Here is a 21,773-nt window from a genome sequence, read left to right as displayed (position 1 = left end):
GTCAATTAATGACAGATTTCTTGAGTTACAATATCTTAGATGAATTCGGACTATTTTGAGGAAGAGTATACAGGCTGTGGAGTCTCATGATGGACAAACAGTACTATTGCTGCTTTTTCTCTTTTTTCAAGTGAAGGTCTTTTAAGGGAGTATGGAGCACACTGGTTCGGTTCGCCTAACCGAGTTCAGCTAGGCGCCAGCCGAACCAAAACACGCAAAGCTTTTATCCCTCACCAGAATAGCACAGCAGGCCTCTCTGAAAATAGAGCAGGGGATGTTGTCATACTACCTCTTCTCTATTATTTGTTTTACTCTCATCTCTCTTACTCTCTCTTTTACTCCTATTCCCTCTCTATCTATATTGCTCTCTTCTACTTTATCTTGCCTCTCTTTTTCTCTCCCTCTCCATTCTCGCCCTCTTTTTGACTCCCTCTCCCTCTGCTTTGCTCTCTTCAGTGATTAGCAACAGAATGACTCCTTTGTCTCAGCACTGTGGAGGAACTTGCAGTTTGAAAACAGAAAAATGGAATGATACACAAGTGAGAACTGTAAAGAGAGAATAGGCACATTGTAGCCTGTTTTCGAGTGATTTAATGTCTTATATTCAACTGTAAAAGAATTGTGCCCAGAAAGTAATGCAATGTTGAAGAAATTAAATCAAGTTTTTGTTTTACTTGTACTAGTTATTGACTGTCTTCGGAGGCCATGAATGTAGATACTAGTACTGCAGTGAACCAAATCAAACACTGGTGAGTGTTTTAGGTTCTGTACAACATACAGTGCCTTCGGAAAGTATTCAGATACCTTGACTTTTTTCACATTTTGTTACTTTACAGCTTTATTCTAAAATGTATTACATGTTTTTTTTCCCTCATCAATCTACACACAATACCCTAAAATGACAAAGCAAGAACAGGTTTTAGAAATTTAGCTAATTTAGAAAAACTGAAATATCACATTTACATAAGTATTCAGACCCTTTACTCAGTACTTTGTTGAAGCACATTTGGCAGCAATTACAGCATTGAGTCTTCTTGGGTATGACGCTACAATCTTGGCATGTACTTCTGGCGCCGACAGAGATGGCCGCCTCGCTTCGCGTTCCTAGGAAACTATGCAGTATTTTGTTTTTTTATGTGTTATTTCTTACATTTTTTTATGTGTTATTTCTTACATTGTTACCCCAGGTAATCTTAGGTTTTATTACATACAGTCGGGAGGAACTATTGGATATAAGAGCAACGTCAACTCACCAACATTACGACCAGGAATACGACTTTCCCGAACCGGATCCTCTGTTTGGCCTACCACCCAGGACAATGGATCGGATCCCAGCCTGCGACCCAAAACAACGGCGCCGTAGAAGGGGCAGACGGAGCGGTCTTCTGGTCAGGCTCCGTAGACGGGCACATCACGCACCGCTCCCGAGCATACTACTCGCCAATGTCCAGTCTCTTGACAAATCCGAGCAAGGGTAGCATTCCAGAGAGAAATCCGAGACTGTAGCGTTCTTTGTTTCATGGAAACATGGCTCACTCGAGACACGCTATCTGAGTCGGTACAGCCACCTGGTTTCTTCACGCATCGCGCCGACAGAAACAAGCATCTATCTGGTAAGAAGACGGGCGGGGGTGTATGCCTTATGATTACAGAGACGTGGTGTGATCATAACAACATACAGGAACTCAATTATTTTTGTTCATCTGACTTATAATTCCTCACAATCAAATGCCGACCGCATTATCTACCAGGATAATTATTTTAGATCATAATCGCAGTCGTGTATATTCCCCCCCAAGCAGACACATCGACGGCCCTGAAAGAACTTCATTGGACTCTATGTAAACTGGAAACCACATATCCTGAGGCTGCATGTATTGTAGCCGGGGATTTTAACAAGGCTAATCTGAAAACAAGGCTCCCCAAATTCTATCAGCATATCGATTGTGCTACCAGGGCTGGCAAAACCCTGGATCATTGTTATTCTATCTTCCGCGACGCATATAAGGCCCTCCCTTCGGAAAAGCTGACCACGACTCCATTTTGTTGCTCCCAACCTATAGACAGAAACTAAAACGGGAAGCTCCCGCGCTCAGGTCTGTTCAACGCTGGTCCGACCAATCGGATTCCACGCTTCAAGATTGCTTCGATCACGTGGATTGGGATATGTTCCGCATTGCGGCGAACAACAACATTGACGAATACACTGATTCGGTTTGCGAGTTCATTAACAAGTGCATCGGTGATGTTGTACCCACAGCGTCTATTAAAAACATTCCCCAACCAGAAACCGTGGATTGATGGCAGCATTGGCGCAAAACTGAACGCGCAAACCACTGCTTTTAATCAGGGCAAGGCGAACGGAAACATGACCGAATACAAACAGTGTAGCTATTCCCTCCGCAAGGCAATCAAACAAGCTAAGCGTCAGTACAGAGACAAAGTGGAGTCGCAATTCAACGGCTCAGACACGAGAGTTATGTGGCAGGGTCTACAGTCAATCACAGACTACAAAAGAAAAACCAGCCCCGTCGCGAATCACGATGCCTTGCTCCCAGACAGACTAAATAACTTTTTTTGCTCGCTTTGAGGACAATACAGTGCCACTGACACGGCCCACAACCAAAACCTGCGGGCTCTCCTTCACTGTAGCCAACGTGAGTAAAACATTTAAACGTGTTAACCCTCGCAAGGCTGCAGGCCCAGACGGCATCCCCGGCCGCGTCCTCAGAGCATGCGCAGACCAGCTGGCTGGTGTGTTTATGGACATATTCAATCAATCCTTATCCCAGTCTTCTGTCCCCACATGCTTCAAGAGGGCCACCGTTTTTCTTGTTCCCAAGAAAGCTAAGGTAACTGAGCTAAATGACTACCGACCTGTAGCCCTCACTTCCGTCATCATGAAGTGCTTTAAGAGACTAGTCAAGGATCATATCACCTCCACCCTACCTGACACCCACTCCAATTTGCTTATCGCCCCAATAGGTCCACAGACGACGCAATCGCCATCACACTGCACACTGTCCTAACCCATCTGGACAAGAGGAATACCTATGTAAGAATGCTGTTCATTGATTACAGCTCAGCATTTAACACAATAGTACCCTCAACTCGTCATCAAGCTCGAGACCCTGGGTCTCGACCCCGCCCTGTGCAACTGGGTCCTGGACTTCCTGACGGGCCGCCCCCAGGTGGTGAGGGTAGGTAACAACATCTCCACCCCGCTGATCCTCAACACTGGGTCCCCACAAGGGTGCGTTCTCAGCCCTCTCCTGTAATCCCACGACTGCGTGGCCATGCACGCCTCCAACTCAAATCATCAAGTTTGCAGACGACACTACAGTGGTAGGCTTGATTACCAACAACAACAAGACGGCCTACAGGGAGGAGGTGAGGGCCCTCGGAGTGTGGTGTCAGGAAAATAACCTCACACTCAATGTCAACAAAACAAAGGAGATGATCGTGTACTTCAGGAAACAGTAGAGGGAGCAGCCCCCTATCTACATTGACGGGACAGTAGTGGAGAGGGTGGAGAGTTAAGTTCCTCGGCGTACACATCACGGACAAACTGAAATGGTCCACCCACACAGACAGCGTGGTGAAGAAGGCGCAGCAGCGCCTCTTCAACCTCAGGAGGCTGAAGAAATTCAGCTTGTCACCAAAAACACTCACAAACTTTTACAGATGCACAATCCATGCTTCACCGTAGGTATGGTGCCAGGTTTACTCCAGGCGTGACGCTTTGCAATCAGGCCAAAGAGTTCAATCGTAGTTTCATCAGACCAGAGAATCTTGTTTCTCATGGTCTGAGAGTTTTTAGGTGCTTTTTGGCAAACTCCAAGCGGGCTGTCATGTGCCTTTTACTGAAGAATGGCTTCCATCGGATCACTCTACCATAAAGGCCTGATTGGTGGAGTGCTGCAGAGATGGTTGTCCTTCTGGAAGGTTCTCCCATCTCCACAGAGAAACTCTAGAGCTCTGTCAGAGTGACCATCGGGTTCTTGGTCACATCCCTGACCAAGGCCCTTCTCCCCAGTTTGCTCAGTTTGGCCGGGAGGCCAGGTCTAGGAAGAGTCTTGGTGGTTCCAAACGTTATCCATTTAAGAATGATGGAGGCCACTGTTCTTGGGGACCTTCAATGCTGCAGAATTTTTTTTAGTACACTTCCCCAGATCTGTGCCTCGACACTCCTGTCTCGACCTCTACGGACAATTCCTTCAACCTCATGGCTTGGTTTTTGCTTTGACATGCATTGTCAACTCTGGGACCTTTTACAGACAGGTGTGTTCTTTTTCAAATCATGTCCAATCAATTGAATTTACCACAGGTGGACTCCAAGTTGTAGAAACATCAAGGATTTTCAATGGAAATAGGATGCACATGAGCTCAATTTCGAGTCTCATAGCGAAGGGTCTGAATAGTTATGTAAATAAGGTATTTCTGTTTTTTATTTTTAATAAATTTGCAAAAATGTATAAAAACCTGTTTTCATTTAGTCATTTTGGAGTATTGTGTGTAGATTACTGAAGATTTTGTTTTGTTTCATCCATTTTAGAATAAGGCTAACAAAATGTGGAAAAAGTCAAGGGGTCTAAATAATTTCCGATGGCACTGTATAAATGAGTTACGTCAGCCATGTTACATGTTTTGGCCATCATCTCCCTTGAAGCTGATGGTATTTTCCCTGTAGTGCGTGAAAAGGGAAAGGATTGAAAAGGGAAGAGGGTAACGAAGAAGGGAGGAAATCCTATTAAGAAAGCGAATGGAAAAGCACTGTTTTACGTTTGAAACTGGCTCAAGCATCCGGTCCAGGAATGGGCAACTGCCGGCATGCGGCCCGCGATCCCACTTTTGAAGGACCTCCGATCAATCCCCCCAATTTTTTTAAAACTCAGTCAGGGTCTGAACTTAGAGTTATAATAGTAGAATTTAATACACCACAGCCTGTAGTTTGTTTGCTGCCAGACAAAAGATACCCTGTGTGTTAAAAAGGTGGATTTGTGTTGCGTTCATTGCCACAGTTAGAAACTGTACAGCACAGGTCTCAAAAAAGTGGAAGAAACTAGACATTATTGTGGCTGCAGCAGAAAAGTTTTTGGGACTCAAGGAAAGACTTGCAAGGGGTACTGGCGCCAGAAGTCCCGCCCTCCCAGGTTCCCCTTGAGCTTGTGTCGGGATCAGATCTGTTTTATTTATTTTTAACAGAAAGTTGTTTTATTTATTTTTTGTACGTTTTTTAAAATCTTTAAGTTTTTTGGGGATTCCTGTTTCCATCCTGTATAGTAGGTGGCAGGATGCACATTCAGTTGTGTGATCGCCAATATACCATAGAAGAAGAATAGTAGAATAGACAAGGTGCCATTTCGAAATGTGGTTGTGCATCAGCAGTTTTTCTCTTTTGTTATGTCAGTCAACATTTTTAGATTTGCTAAATTAGATTATCAGCCAGCTATCTAAACTTGTTATCATGGCCAAATTACCGGCCGGGCGGCTCCCATTGATTTTCTGAGTCAGTCTCACTCAGATATCATAATTAAAACTGCAAACATTTCTCTCCGCCCCATGGCAAAATGTGTAGAATTGCAGCAAACTAGCTTCAAAGTTGCCCATCCCTGATCTAAGCTGTAGCTAGACTGGCCTGAGGGGTGAGGATTTCCCGGTCCATGTCCTCTCTGTACACCCTGCTCAGCGCTGGCTGGCTGCTGGACCAGATAGATTATTTTAACCTGACAAACTTCTCCTGAAACAAAATAACAGAATTGCATTGCGCAAGAGGGGTTGTTGTTGTAGAAACAGAGTTCGTATGCCTGGATGGTTTGTAGAAAGCAGGCTGAGCCCACATCAAGGCCAGTGACAGTCCTACTTCAGACGCTTTCCACTAGACTCTCACTCTGGCCACAGAGCTTCTGTCTTGTCTCTGACTAACATTCCTGAATGCAAGTTCATATCCCTGTTAGGCAAGTTATATATGCATATGCATCTAGTATCTATACCTAGAGTAACAGACTGCCTTCAGTAATGTTAGCCTTGCGTTGTGAAGCTATCCTCTTTATGAAGCAGTTTGTTTCAGACGTGGCTTGCTTGCACCTTTGCTAATAAGATCTGGCGTAATCTAATTTGAATTTCCCCAGCATTTAATTCAATTAAACACAACACTAGAATGAATTATTAGCTAAGGGCTGACCTATTTTTTTTCAATGGTGAAGTTTTTCATGGTCTGACCTGTTATGCAAGTGGTTGCCAACAGTGTAATGCGATTGAATTTAGTCCCATATTAGTCTAATTTCAACCCATGTCTAAATGTCAGATGTCTAATCTTTGCTCACAAAGTGATAAGCTAAACACTGACTTACAGTTGAAATCGGAAGTTTACATACACCTAAGCCAAATACATTTAAACTCAGTTTTTCACAATTCCTGACATTTAATCCTAGTAAAAATTGCCTGTTTTAGGTCAGTTAGGATCACCACTTTATTTTAAGAATGTGAAATGTCAGAATAATAGTAGAGTGATTTATTTCAGCTTTTATTTCTTTCATCACATTCCCAGTGGGTCAGAAGTTTACATACACTCAATTAGAATTTGGTAGCATTGCCTTTTAAATTGTTTAACTTGGGTCAAACGTTTCAGGTAGCCTTCCACAAGCTTCCCACAATAAGTTGGGTGAATTTTGGCCCATTCCTCCTGAGCTGGTGTAACTGAGTCAGGTCTGTAGGCTTCCTTGTTCACACACGCTTTTTCAGTTCTGCCCACAAATTTTCTGGGATTGAGGTCAGGGCTTTGTGATGGCCACTCCAATACCTTGACTTTGTTGTCCTTAAGCCATTTTGCCACAACTTTGGAAGTATGCTTGGGGTCATTGTCCATTTGGAAGACCCATTTGCGACCAAGCTTTAACTTCCTGAATGATGTCTTGAGATGTTGCTTCAATATATCCACATAATTTTCCTCCTTATGATGCCATCTATTTTGTGACGTGCACCAGTCCCTTCTGCAACAAAGCACCCCCACAACATGATGCTTCCACCCCTGTGCTTCACGGTTGGGATGGTGTTCTTCGGCTTGCAAGCATACCTCTTTTTCCTCCAAACATAACGACGGCCATTATGTCCAAACAGTTCTATTTTTGTTTCATCAGACCAGAGAACATCTCTCCAAAAAGTACGATCGTTGTCCCCATGTGCAGTTGTAAACCGTAGTCTGGCTTTTTTATGGCGGTTTTGAAGCAGTTGCTTCTTCCTTGCTGGGCGGCATTTCAGGTTATGTCGATATAGGACTCGTTTTACTGTGGATATAGATACTTTTGTAACTTTTTCCTCCAGCATCTTCACAAGGTCCTTTGCTGTTGTTCTGGGATTGATTTGCACTTTTCGCACCAAAGTACGTTCATCTCTAGGAGACAGAAGGAGACTTTCCTGAGCGGTATGACGGCTGTGTGGTCCCATGGTGTTTATACTTGCGTACTATTGTTTGTACAGATGAAGGTGGTACCTTCAGGCATTTGGAAACTAGACTTGTGGAGGTCTACAATTTTTTTCTGAGGTCTTGGCTGATTTCTTTAGATTTTCCCATGATATCAAGCAAAGAGGCACTGAGTTGGAAGGTAGGCCTTGAAATACATCATCCAGGGACACCTCCAATTGACTCAAATGATGTCAATTAGCCTATCAGAAGCTTCTAAGCCATAACATAATTTTCTGGAATCTTCCAAGCTGTTTAAAGGCACAGTCAACTTAGTGTAAGTAAACGTCTGACCCACTGGAATTGTGATGCAGTGCATTATGAGTGAAATAATCTGTCAACAATTGTTGGAAAATTACTTGTGTCATGCACAAAGTAGATGTCCTAACTCACTTGCCAAAACTATTGTTTGTTAACAAGATATTTGTGGAGTGGTTAAAAACGAGTTTTATTGACTCCAACCTTAGTGTATGTAAACTTCTGACTTCAACTGTATACAGTAAGTACATGGCAAAAAAATGAATTTAAGAAATCTTTCCAGTGCCCTCCTTTAGTGCCACGAGGTTGAGTGTTATTTTGGTGTATTATCTTGGTAATCTATTATCTTGGTGTATTTGCACAGTTTAAAATGATGTCTACCCCTCTCTCTGTCCTGGTTGTTTCCTTGCAGCAGAAGCCCCTGACCTGGCCATCCCTGGCTTCCCGCCGCCCTCCAGCCTCAACCCTGGCAAAAAGGGAAGCTCCCTCAACTGGTCATTCCCGGACAAGATCAAGTCCCCACGCACTGTCAGGAAACTCTCCATGAAGATGAAGAAGCTTCCGGAACTCAGCCGCAAGCTCAGCATAAAAGTGACCCCTAGCAACAACAGCAGCTGCAACGGAGCCAGCGAGAGCAGCATCTTAGAGACAAGGACCCAGTGTCCCAAAACCAATTACGGATCAGAACCAGGCCCGGCTCCTCCCAGGTTGTCCCCAAGGGGTGGGCAGGGGGCGGCGGCTAGCCATAATGTGATCTCGAGGTATCACCTGGACAGCAGTGTGTCGACGCAACAAAGCTACAGCAAGAAGAAGAGCAGCGGGACCTCCAAGTCGGCTAGCAAGGGGGGCTACCTCAGTGACGGGGACTCCCCAGAACTGGTGGCCAAGTCTGGGAAGCACGGGTCCTCAGAGGCCAAGGGAGTCAATGGGAAGGAGAAAGACCCAGCCACTGGAGGAGGAGAGAAAACAGGAGCTGGAGGAGTAACCGGAGGAAGTGGCAGCCCCAAGCTGCACGGCACAGAACTAGACATTGACGCGTTCCGCCACTACGCCTTCACAGAACAGCCTAAGTGCACCCAATACATCTCGGGCCTGATGAGCCTGCACTTCTATGGCGCCGAGGACCTCAAGCCACCACGCTTCGACTCCCGAGACGTCTACTGTGCCATCCAGGTGGACTCGGTCAACAAGGCGCGCACTGCCCTGCTCACCTGTCGGACCACCTTCCTAGACATGGACCACACCTTCAACATTGAGCTGGAGAATGCCCAGCACCTGAAGCTAGTGGTGTTCAGCTGGGACCCCACACCCAAGAAGAACCGGGTGTGTTGTTACGGCACAGTGGTGTTACCGGCACTCTTCAGGGTGACCAGGAGTCATCAGCTGGCGGTGAAGCTGGAGCCTCGAGGCCTGATCTACGTGAAGCTGAACCTGATGGAGCAGTGGCAGAACTCCCTGGATGGAGGCTACAATGGGGACCGGGAGCCACAGATGTTTGGGGTGGAGGCCTGGAGGGTGGTTGTGAGGGAAAACACAGGACTCATGCTGCCCCTGCTCATCGAGAAGTGCATCACGGAGATCGAGACGAGAGGCTGCCAGGTGAGTTCAGTTAATGTTTAATGTTTTTACAGCCTTTTATGTACAACAATGAACATTTTGCCCACGGGCCTTGGACTGTCAGAGACCACTTATTTAGACCTTGGACTTTCTTAGTTAGCCAACTACCGATTTTGGCAAGGAATAGCCAGTACAGTGCTTTCATATTGCGACAGCCAACAAGCTGAGTGAGTGGCCTGGTTACTCAGCATTCGGTGAGAGAGGAACATGTCCAGAGGCGAGTTCTGGAGGATTCTGGTTGAGTGGCAGACATTAGACCATGCATCACATAACAGGCCTTCTTGTTTTCATGTTGCAAGTGGCCTTTTATGTGATACAGAAAGAGAGAGAGAGATGGAACAGAGCGAGACAGGCAGCAGGGGTATTGGGAGGCTGGCTGCAGATGTACCATATGAGAACTGCTCTATACCTCTTCCCGTCTTCTTCTTTGAAGCCCAGTGCCAAAGGAGAGAGACTCTCTAATTAGTCTCTCTCCTTTGGCACTGGTTTCTTCTAATTAGTTGAGATGCCACCCAGCAGTAAAAGTGCCTGGCTGCTGCCGTAGAAAATCCATCCATCTTAGGGAGGACCACGGGCAGCAGGTGCCCTGAGTGGCTGGTCCTTGTTGGGGCAACCTCCATCGGGCCTTTCTCCAGGCCTCTCCACACTACATAACACAGCTCATATATCAGTCCTCTGGCTGGCTGCTCTACATGGGCTCACCCTCAGTAGGGGAAGGGGACTATGGCTACCAGCAGGCTCATAGGCAGACCTTCCTTCAGGTTCTTATAGAGGACATTTATCAGTGTTACTCTGAAGGGGCTGTCTGGCCTAGACATTGAGCATGCCATGGAACTGTCCCGAACTGGGGTGGCTATGCATTTGGGCCAATACGTTTTGTGCTAATGGTTTTAGCCACTGGCCAAGTTCATTTATTACCTGTGTTTTCTTTGTACTCCATTTATTTGTCTCTCCTGTTCTCTTTCCCTGTTGTTTAAAGAGACACACATATGTCAAAGACATAGTAGAGCTTATGTAAGGGAATATGACTATGTATCACTAGATGCAGTTTGGAGCCATCTTTACCCCGTGGTCCCCCAGGGGCCCATGCTGAGAGGGGTTAGGAGGGGATATACACCAGATTACACAGGAATGTATAGGACGTGTCACTGAGGCAGGCAGAGAGAGCCAGACACACAGCATAGCATGTCTTTAGAAATAATTATGTGTATCCCTAGATGGAGACTACTCTCGTTTCAGTGTCTCCACAAATGCATGGCCCGAGGGGCTCTGAAGCTTTTAAGGCACTTGGGGGATGATTGTGGCTGTTCTGAAAAGACTGCAGATTGGTGTCACAGAAGCGAGTAGTGTGTGTGGATGCTGTAATGTGTGTTTTTTGTGTTTGGTAGTGTCAGATTTCTTTAAAAAAGTACAGTATCTCTACCAGACATATTGAGAAAAATAGCCAGCTGACATCAACTGCGCTAGTTGTGTTCTCTCAAGTAAAAAGTAATTTGACCAAATATAAAATACGACATTGTGAATTGTAGCGCTTGCATTGTTTTGCGAGAAGCTATGAGGGGTCAGAAGTCTGTAAATGGTGCAGGTGCAACCATCTTTTTTCAACCTGTGAAGTTCCACTCCCTACTGATTGGCTTAGTTAGGGGTCCAACCAGGCACTGTTTGTGTCTGTGTGTGTGTGTATGCTTGCTCATTCAGGGTTCATTCAGAAAGTCCCTGACTCACCACAGTAAACCATTCTGTTGTTTTTAATTAAGACGAGGACAGACCATTATTTCCTATTTGTGCGCGTGTGTGTGTGTGTGTGTGTGTGTGTGTGTGTGTGTGTGTGTGTGTGTGTGTGTGTGTGTGTGTGTGTGTGTGTTGCTCAGCAGTGCAGTAGATAAGGCCAAGGCCTCTTCACTACCAGCTGTCACACTACCGCCTGTTGCTCTGCTCTCGCCTCTCAGAGCTTCTACTGACCCTAAACTAAAGGTAGAGCTTTCTCTCAATGGACTTGCTCATTGTGCCCAGTGACTTCTGTTTACTTTTGCACAAAGCTAAATCCTTGCCTAATCTGCCCATTTTTCTCCCTCTCGTGTGAGGGAGTGAGGTTTAGAAATGCTAGACAGAACCGAGAGATCTCAGGCACGAACAGTGTGGCTAGTAGCCTGTATAGACATGTGGTTGGAGCCTGTAGGTCTGTAAAAACTATAGATATTGTGTCCAGCTTAGTGTTGTCACGATACCAGAGTTTTGACCTCGATACCAGGTTTAGTATCACGATAGTCGATACTGAAACATTACTCAATACCAAAACGATACTCGATACCGAAACGATACCACAGCAACTGATTAGCTAAAGTCACGTTTTAAACATGAAACAATATGTTAATAACCGGTAGAACTAAAATAACAAGTAGAATATCTTCTATATTCAATTTCTTTCAAAAAATAAACATACGTTTTCCTTATGCAAAACCATATCTGAGACTCAGAGCATCCAAAATGACATAAAAAAACACTTTGAAACTAATTTCTGATGCTTCTATATTGCAATATAGTCTACACACCATAGACATACAATGGATTTTTACGCAGCATACTACGATTCCCAGAGAGCATTTCAACTCCTAGAGTGCAATGCTCCACCCATGGCTGATGGCTGGCTACTGATAGCAAAGCCCAGACAAATGCAAAGTAGTCTAAATAAATTGCTGTCATGGCTAAGTTATGAGTGCATTTCACATTCATTTTGGGTTGTAGTGATATTATCATGCTCACATGAATGTCATGCTGAATATAAACAAAACATTGCTCTAACACCTGCTCTTTCCATAACATAGACTGACCAGGTGAAAGCTATGCTCCCTTATTGATGTCATTTGTTAAATCCACTTCAATCAGTATAGATGAAGGGGAGGGACAGGTTAAAGGAGAATTTTTAAGCCTTGAACCAATTGAGACGGATTGTGTATGTGGGTGAATGGGTTGTGAATGACCTGGTTATATTTGGGCAAATATTTAAGCTAGGTGTGTGTTTTTGCAAGTTGTGTGTGTATGTATTCAACCTGGTTGTGTGTGTTTCTGCAGGTTGTGGGCCTCTACCGTCTGTGTGGCTCAGCAGCAGTAAAGAAGGAGCTGCGGGAAGCCTTTGAGAGGGACAGCCTAGGAGTGGAGCTCTGTGAAAACACTTACCCTGACATCAACGTCATCACAGGTAACATTACACTGCCAACCGCATCAGAACCTCTGTCCCTTAACATATATTAAAACCCTTGCTGTGTGTGTGACATATACACATGTCATACAAGTCTGTGCGTGTGTGTGTTTTGTAGTAAAAGCATTCCAGTCAGCATACCACCAGTATGTCAGTTTGCCTGAGGGGAGAGTCCTCACACGAACCAGCCAACCATCCAGGCCAACGTGCATTTAGGTCAATCCTTCATTCCTCTCTTCCAGGTTCAGACACACAACTCTCTCTGACTACCTCCGGAACACACACACACATACACAGTTTTGCCATTATCTACACAATAACCCAGTTTCACTCTGCTTAAAGTACTGTAATTCCTCACTGGTTTAATCAGTGTCAGTGACAAACTAGGACAAAGTATTTAATTTGCTAAATATTTGTATTTGTTCTGCCTGAACACGTGGGGACTTGAGTGAATGTCCAATTTTCCTCTTCCCCCCTGCAGAAGGATATTAGCCTGATCAAAATGGCTGAATTAACCAACACCAATTATCTGTTCGCTTCTAGAGTCTGCCTGCCATGTCACCTTCAGTCAACCAATGAATACAGATTCCGGGAATAGACAGTTAAGAGAAAAATACTTGCTCATGGATTTCTCCCACCGAAAAAGAGGAAGACCATGGAAGCCCTCGGCATTGTGGGATTGGGAAGAGGCCCTTATAGGAGTCCTCGTATGATGCCTGCTTTGATCTGATTGCATGGCAGAGCAAAGAACACAGTTAACAGTTGAGCGGGTAATAAAAAAAGGGCCAACACCAGCGTGGATTGTTGGTTTTTGCTTGCTGCCTAAATTTGCTCTGCCGAGCATGCGGCTGTTGCAGATGGGCTGAGGAAGTGGAGTGAGGGAGAGAGAGAAAGAGAGGAAGGGTGGTTGTCCTGGGCTAGGCAGTGCTGGGTTAGGCTGGGCAGAGAGCGGTGATAGATAGAGGGGCTTGAGGTATGGGGGTTGGTGGTTTGAGTGGAGTCAGGCCAGCCAGAGAGAGAGACAGAGAGGCTAGCTAATAAGCATGCCAAACGTGTGAGCTAAGAGGAGTCGGTGAGGGCTGGCTTGTCACACGGCTAATTTAAAAGGCAGAGGTAGTAAAAAGGAAGACCAAGTCAAAGTTCAATCCAGAGCTTGCAAAACATGTGCACTGCCTGGCCTTCCTTTGTTTCAAACCTTGATCCCAGACAAAGTTACCAACTTCAGTAAACAGCCTCATCATGGTTGTCATGCTCTGAATACAGAACAGTAGCTGACATAAATTAACTAAATTTATTTAGCTAACTCTGTTTTTGTATCAGCAGATTTTCTGGGGTTAGATTTTCCTTGCACTTTCAGTTTAACCCCATAGAGTTTTTGCTATGTACATTCAGACGTTTTTTTGTAGGTTAACATGGAGTCAATAGACACATAGACAACAGGAGTCTAGACTTTGCAGATCTGTACTGTAATTGAATCAGAGTCTGTGTTAACAGCTGGGATGTGGCTTAAATCAGGGAGGGAGGTGGAGGGGGGCAGAAGCGCTCTCTCTCTTAGCCCCCTTTGACTAGGGGACATTCCTCCAGGGCTGGGAGGCTTTGGCAGGACCCAGTGTCCACAGACCCACCCTCCAGTCCCCCAGCCCTCCAGTCCCCAGCCCCTTTAGACAGGAGCACAGATGGAGGGACAAGCTGGTCATTTTACTTTTAGTCACGGTTGTGTGTTTCAGTCCACCGGGTAGGGATTACTTCTGACTCTTCTGGTCCTGCTTGTAGAATCCGTAATGCTTAACCAAGAGAGGCAGTTGAGGCCTACTGGGTCAGTAACAGCATCTGCCATTTTGAAGTTCTTCTTGAAGTATAATTTATTTTTAGTCTATGTAACATAGCTAGGAGCCTATACAAGGATCCCTTGTGTGGTGGTCATGTTTTTGTTATTCACCCAATGTTTACAGGTCTGATGGACCCAATACAGAATTTACGTAAAAATACTTAATACTTAGATGTTGACTTATATCAATTACAAGCAAGATAGACAGCATACATGGTTAGTATGTGCCATTTACCTCTGCTAGATCACATTTATCAATGAAAACGCAGTTTTTTTATATAATCAAAACATGGGTGGAATAAATCATGTTTATCTTGAACAAATATAAATGAAACAAGGTTTTCATCACTATTGATGTTTATTGCTTTGATCTGAACAAATTGAAAGGACAAATTTTACATACAGTATTTTATGGAAATTATAAACGAGCCCCATTGAACACTAATTAAGGCTGGTCTACACACCACATGAGGGACAGAGTTTTACTGTGTGGTTGCAAATGTATTTCTTGCACTTGATGCATGTGTACTGTGTCTTCCTGTCCTTGCGTCCCAACACATTGCAGCGCTTCTTCTTGTTGCTACCGGCTGCAATCTACATTGATGAAAACACTTAGTACAGGAATTTTACTAACATCTCACTCACTCACATATATAGTTACAGCAAGCCAAGGTAGGAGATTCAGACACACACATGCAACAACATCACTCACACCAGCATCCTCCTCCTGAATCCTCATCACTATGGCTGCAGAAGCTGGGGTACTTGGGATATGTTGCCTCCTCTGGATTTGAGGTCTTACCAATGCCTTGCCCAGCTCCTCGAGAAAGAGCCGTCTCCTCTGGAGCTTCCCTCTGTTCCAATCTGGGTTCAATGTCATTCAGATGACAACCGCGTTGTAAGCTGAGATGTTGAAGAATATCACAAGTGGCCAGTGTAGGGTTCTTCTTTTGCAACTGTAGCCAGCCACCAGCTTGTCTAAATTGTCCACCCCTCCTTTTGTGGCATTGTAATCCATTATGATTTCTGGTTTCCTGGCCACACAGACTCTCCCATCCCTATGCAGCGTACTCATGAGTACCACATGTTTGCCTTTCTTTGGCACATAGGACACTAGGGACGTGTCAGCCGTGAACACAAACTCAGAGGAATTAATAGGCCTGTTCCGTGTATTTAACATGCTGATAGAAATGTTGTAAAATGGATTTAAGTTTCCCTGCATTAAAGTCCACGGCTACTAGGAGGGCCGCCTCTGGGTGAGTGTTTTCTTGTTTGCTTATAGCGGAATACAGCTCATTCAGCGGTTATTTACAAAAAATACATAGTCCGTTGCCCCTTGTCTTACCAGACGCTGCTGTTCTATCCTGCCGGTACAGCGTATAACCAACCAGCTGTATGTTGATAGTGTCGTCGTTCAGCCACGACTCTGTGAAGCATAAGATATTACAGTTTTGAATGTTCCGTTGGTAGTTTAATCTTGCTCGTAGGTCATCTATTTTATTCTCCAGATTGCACGTTTGCTTGCAGAATGGAAGGAAGTCGGGGTTTATTCGATCGCCTACGAACTCTCAAAAGGCAGCCCGCCCTCCGGCCCCTTTTTCTCTGCCTCCGCTTCACGCAAATCACGGGGATCTGGGCCTGTTCCCGAGAAAGCAGTATATCGTTTGCGTCGGGCTCGTTAGACTCGTCAAAGGAAAAAAAGGATTCTGCTAGTCCGTGGTGAGTAATCGCAGTCCTGATGTCCAAAAGTTATTTTTGGTCATAAGAGACGGTAGCGGCAACATTATGTACAAAATAAGTTTAAAAAATAAGTTACAAACAACACAAATAAACGAACAAAAAAACGCAATCGGTTGGGGGCACATAAAACTGCCTTTTTCTCCGGCGCCGTTTTACTTATCACATGTGATGTTGCGGCCACGGAGTCCCTGTCACGTCCAAGACAACCTGCATCCCTTGGTTCTTCTCAGGGGCTTCTCCATCTGGCGCCCCCGTATACACTTGCAAGTTCCACGCATATGATGAAGCAGCATCGCAGTCAGCCCAGATCTTGATTCCATATTTTGTGGGTTTAGAACAGGGGTGTCAAACATACGGCCCGCGGGCCGGAACCGGCCCCCAAGGAGGTTCGATCAGGCCCGCAGGATAATTTGAAAGTGGAAAAAATGCATAAAAGACATGGAATTAATATTTTTAATTCGCTGCAATTCATGGATTATCCGCTAAGGGGCGCACTCTTTCCATCAGAGTAGAAGACAAGCCGCATCACTGAGACAGACTGAAAACAGCAGACGGTATCAATGCGCCATCTGCTGCTTGTTACGACGTTGTTAGGACCACGTCCTATTTATTTACAGAGATGCACGGAAAACCTTCGTGCTTGGTGTGTTTGCAACAAGTTTCGGTATTGAAGGAATATAATATTCGACGCCACTACGAGACTCATCACAGCGAAAAATATGACGGCTTGCAAGGACAACTGAGAAGAGATAAGATTAACGAATTGCTGGCGGGTCTGAGGAAACAGCAGTCAACTTTCATCCAGAGCCGAGAAGTCAGTGAAGCAGCGGTAAAAGCCAGCTACCTAATTGCTAGCGAAATAGCATTAGCATCGAAGCCGTATTCCGACGGTGACTTTGTTAAACGATGCATGATGAAGGCGGCTGAACTTGTATGTCCCGAGAAGCGACAAGCTTTTGCCAGTAAATTGTAAATTGCACATTTGTCTAAGGAAATATGAGGTGTTTCATGAAATGTTTTGTAAAAGGATAGTTCATTAAATTTCAATATTTTCCTAATGTTCTTGTGCTTCTTTACACCAAAACAAAGGAAAGACATGATATTTTGGTTATTTATAGCAGAGTATGGTATAATTTTAATGGTCCGGCCCACTTGACATCTCCCTAGGCCGTATGTGGCCCACGATGCGAAATGAGTTTGACACCCCTGGTTTAGAAGATATGTACTGCCTGAAGGGGCAGCAGCACCTAAATGGCATAAGCTGCTCATCAACAGTAACGTTGGGCTCAGGGTTGTAAAACAGGGGAAGGCGGTCCACCCACTTGTCCCACACACTGACCTGATTGCAGCTAGCTTGTCTTTCTGCTGCCGAACTGGTCTGGTGTCTCGGTTATCGAAGTGGATAATCCTGGAAATAATGTGGAAGTTTTCCAGATACATTGTTGCAAGTTATCTGCCAGTTTATGCATCCCACAAGGATTCTCTGGATTCCCCATTGGATCTGAAAACACCAGCAAGAAAAAGAACCCCAAAGTATGCATGTAAATGAGTTTGGTACATCTCCTTCCGTCTCTCTCCAAAAACATACCTTCCCTCCAAATTAGTGCAGTCCAGAATGATTTTCTGAATGGTGTCTGGGATGTACAGTTCAAAAGAAGACTTTATGTCCTACACATGAGTAACTGCCATCTGCGTCAAGCCCTGATTGCATCCTTATCACATTGGCAGTAATGCGGGGTGGCTCATTCTTTGGGCAAGAAGACAATTTTTTGACATCCATATTTCTCCTCCTTCAAGCTGCTGATGAGCTGGCTGCTGACGGGCTGGTCCTGGGGCTGGCTGGGGGTCAATCTCGTCCTCTTCTTCCAACTCCCTGTCAGACTCCGAATTGACAGACATGGTCCTCATTCTGAAAATTCTTCATCTTCACACACTACAAAGGGTAAAGAGTGCGAGAAAAGCGGGACACAGACAGACAGGTTCTTGGTGCTATGTTGAAACATCAGGCCCAGGAGTGAGGAGGAAGACAGAGTGAAGGCACACAGCAAACCTTTTTGTTTAATTTGTATTTGTTTTCACCTACACACATACACACACACACTATTATTACCCTCGGTTCCAATGGACCGAAACACCACATATGTAATATACATGTGTAGGCTGGTGCAGTGTGCACTCAATGAAAATGTGTTATTTTACATGTTCTTCACAGAAAATGAGCCAAGGCCAATGAGTCTCAGGTTCTATCATTGTATCATTTTTATTTTAGTAAACATTGAAAATGGGTCCTTACAGACCTGAACACCACACAAGGGTTAACTGATGTTGTTGCTGCACCTGGTAGCCTAATGCAAGGACAGTTGACAGTTATCTGAGGATAGCCCTATCAGCCCTTTCAAGCAACTTTCTGCTTGGCAGGAAGCCAACAAGAAGCTTCAGTGATGTGTTCTAACGTGAACAAAACAGTGAAAGGTAGGCCAGTGTTTTGAGCTGCTAGTTGCTCCAAAGAAGAAATCGAAAGTTGAGACTCCTCTTTCACTTGTTAGTTTGTTATAGGGTTGCAAAGGGAGGGTATTATATTACTGCTAACTTTCTATGTTTTCCTGTAAACTACCAGAATTTGGGTAACTTTCAAGGATTTTATCACATGACATCTAGTGGCCTTTTGGGGTACTTGAGATTATCACAGGTGTCTGTAATTATCTTTGGGCCTCTGTGTGGGCTTTTAAACTCAGCAGAAAAAATAAACGTCCTCTCGCTGTCAACTGCGTTTATTTTCAGCAAACTTAACATGGAAATATTTGTATGAACATAAGATTCAACAACTGCGACATAAACGGAACAAGTTCCACAGACATGTGACTAACAGAAATGGATTAATGTGTCCCTGAACAAGGGGGGGGTCAAAATCAAAAGTGGCAGTCAGTATCTGGTGTGGCCACCAGCTGCATTAAGTACTTCAGTGCATCTCATCCTCATGGACTGCACCAGATTTGCCTGTTCTTGCTGTGAGATGGTACCCCACTCTTCCACCAAGGTACCTGCAAGTTCCCGGACATTTCTGGGGGGAATGGCCCTAGCCCTCACCCTCTGATCCAACAGGTCCCAGATGTGCTCAAATGGATTGAGATCCGGGCTCTTCGCTGGCCATGGCAGAACACTGACATTCCTATCTTGCAGGAAATCACGCACAGAATGAGCAGTATGGCTGGTGGCATTGTCATGCTGGAGGGTCATGTCAGGATGAGCCTGCAGGAAGGGTACCACATGAGGGAGGAGGATGTCTTCCTTGTAACGCACAGCGTTGAGATTGCCTGCAATGAGAACAAGCTCGGTCCAATGATGCTGTGACACACTGCCCCAGACCATGATGGACCCTCCACCTCCAAATCAATCCCGCTCCAGAGTACAGGCCTCGGTGTAACACTCATTCCTTCGACATAAAACGCGAATTTGACCATCACCCCTGGTGAGACAAATCCGCGACTCCTCAGTGAAGAGCACTTTTTGCCAGTCCTGTCTGGTCCAGTGATGGTGGGTTTGTGCCCATAGGCGACGTTGTTGCCGGTGATGTCTGGTGAGGACCTGCCTTACAACAGGCCTACAAGCCCTCAATCCAGCCTCTCTCAGCCTATTGCGGATAGTCTGAGCACTGATGGAGGGATTGTACGTTCCTGGTGTAACTCAGGCAGTTGTTGTTGCCATCCTGTACCTGTCCCGCAGGTGTGATGTTCGGATGTACCGATCCTGTGCAGGTGTTACACGTGGTCTGCCACTGCGAGGACGATCAGCTGTCCGTACTGTCTCCCTGTAGCGCTGTCTTAGGCGTCTCACAGTACGGACATTGCAATTTATTGCCCTGGCCACATCTGCAGTCCTCATGCCTCCTTGCAGCATGCCTAAGGCACGTTCACGCAGATGAGCAGGGACCCTGGGCATCTTTCTTTTTGTGTTTTTCAGAGTCAGCAGAAAGACCTCTTTAGTGTCCTAAGTTTTCATAACTGTGACCTTAATTGCCTACCCGCCTGTAAGCTGTTAGTGTCTTAACAACCGTTCCACAGGTTGCATGTTCATTCATTGTGTATGGTTCATTGAACAAGCATGGGAAACAGTGTTTAAACCCTTTACAATGAAGATCTATGAAGTTATTTGGATTTTTACGAATTCTTTGAAAGACAGGGTCCTGAAATTGGGACGTTTCTTTTTTTGCTGAGTTTATATAAAAATAATTAAATACGATGATTTTAAAATAGAATGACAAAGTTGTAAAATATTATCCTAAATATAAACCGTCAACTTAATGAATACCATTGGTTTTTAATATGAGGGTTTCAGCATGTAATATCCTTTATATATTTTTTACACACTTTATTTATTTTACAATGTCAATGTCTTTGTTGTAAATATTGATGCCAAACTGGTGGCAGTTGTGAGTTAAAGTCAATAGTTGGAAGAGTTGCAGAATTAATAGAAAATAATTCCATTGTTGATTAGATGCTTTTTTCATTAATTAGGCTATTTTCTCTTAAGCCATATGGTCTTTCTACTAGAAACTCATGGACTATCTGGACACAGATAAAACATTTACACTATAATTTAATACTTTTTTAAAGGGTTATCCAAGTATAAATGACCAAAGTTACCAAGACTGCCATAGATTACGTCGTTTTGCAAGCCTAGTTTGTTATCAGGGATACAGACCCCAGTTTGTAGCTCAGCTAGCTGACTTGAATTGTTTTTCATACCGCCAGTCCACTTCCCTCCACTCCAGCCCAGCCCTCCCCATGCAGTGAAGACATGGAAAGACATTAACAAGTGCCCCCTTTGTTGCCGAACAAATACAGATGGTATTTGGCTCACTCACGCGTGTTGGATTAGCTGAGCTCTGGGCCACCAGGAGGCAGGGACGCCCCGGAGGGAGGTGGTCAGCCCGCCATACAAAGACCTACAGCCCTGGCCCTGTGTGAGTGGGTGGATGGGTGTCAGAGAGAGACACCCCACCCCCCCCCGGCCTTCTCTCTACTGGTCTGCTGGTTCGAGGGGATGGGGGAGTAGTGGGAGTGCTGAAATTGGGGTTGTAGTGTTGGTAGGGGAGAACAAGTCCGTAATTTGTTGCTTTAGGGTGGCACCGGCAGACGGCACCAGTGACCTGCAGTTTTGGTTTTAACAAGAGTTCAAAGGTTTTGGAGCATTGCCCCCATTACAGTATTGGTCTTATAGTGTATGGATGTCATAATATTTCCTGATATTTCTGTAGAGATTCTGCAAAAGTCTACTCTGCTCTGTTTCAGTTTTCAGGACGATCTATAGTGAGATTTGCCTTTCCGAGATTACAATTTTGACCCAAAAAACTATTTCTCAATCAATTCAAAGCTAATTACTGACACAAAATCCCAAAACAACTTCACCGAAAAACCAAAACACCTTCCCTGAACAACAGTCCTCCTTTCCGTGGCGTGTTTGTTGCCTGTCAGACAGGCTGTGAAAATAAGGGTAACACCTGCAGAGCAAGGACACCTGTTCACCCCTGAGCCTGACCTTGCCTTGTGTTTGTGTGAGTGTGTTTCATTTCATGAAAAACATGATTTTGACTGTTCAGGACCTTTTAAAGCTACAGCGAAAATTGCAGGTGAAAACTCAATAAAACAAGTCTCAAATGGAATGAAAAT

At 44.8% G+C, this 21,773-nt stretch overlaps 1 protein-coding gene across 1 annotated transcript in view; it reads left to right on the top strand.

The window, feature by feature from the left end:
- The window catches only part of LOC120052648 (rho GTPase-activating protein SYDE2-like), an 87,400-nt gene that overhangs the window by 39,938 nt on the left and 25,689 nt on the right, over positions 1 to 21,773 (top strand). The window contains exons 3-4 of the mRNA XM_038999690.1: positions 8,133 to 9,319; positions 12,410 to 12,536. Of these exons, the coding sequence (XP_038855618.1) occupies positions 8,133 to 9,319; positions 12,410 to 12,536 (1,314 nt within the window). The remainder of the gene's footprint in view (positions 1 to 8,132; positions 9,320 to 12,409; positions 12,537 to 21,773) is intronic.

Source organism: Salvelinus namaycush, chromosome 8 (genome assembly GCF_016432855.1).
Source record: "Salvelinus namaycush isolate Seneca chromosome 8, SaNama_1.0, whole genome shotgun sequence".
NCBI classification, from domain to species: Eukaryota; Metazoa; Chordata; class Actinopteri; order Salmoniformes; family Salmonidae; genus Salvelinus; species Salvelinus namaycush.
This window is presented reverse-complemented; position numbering and strand designations above follow the sequence as displayed.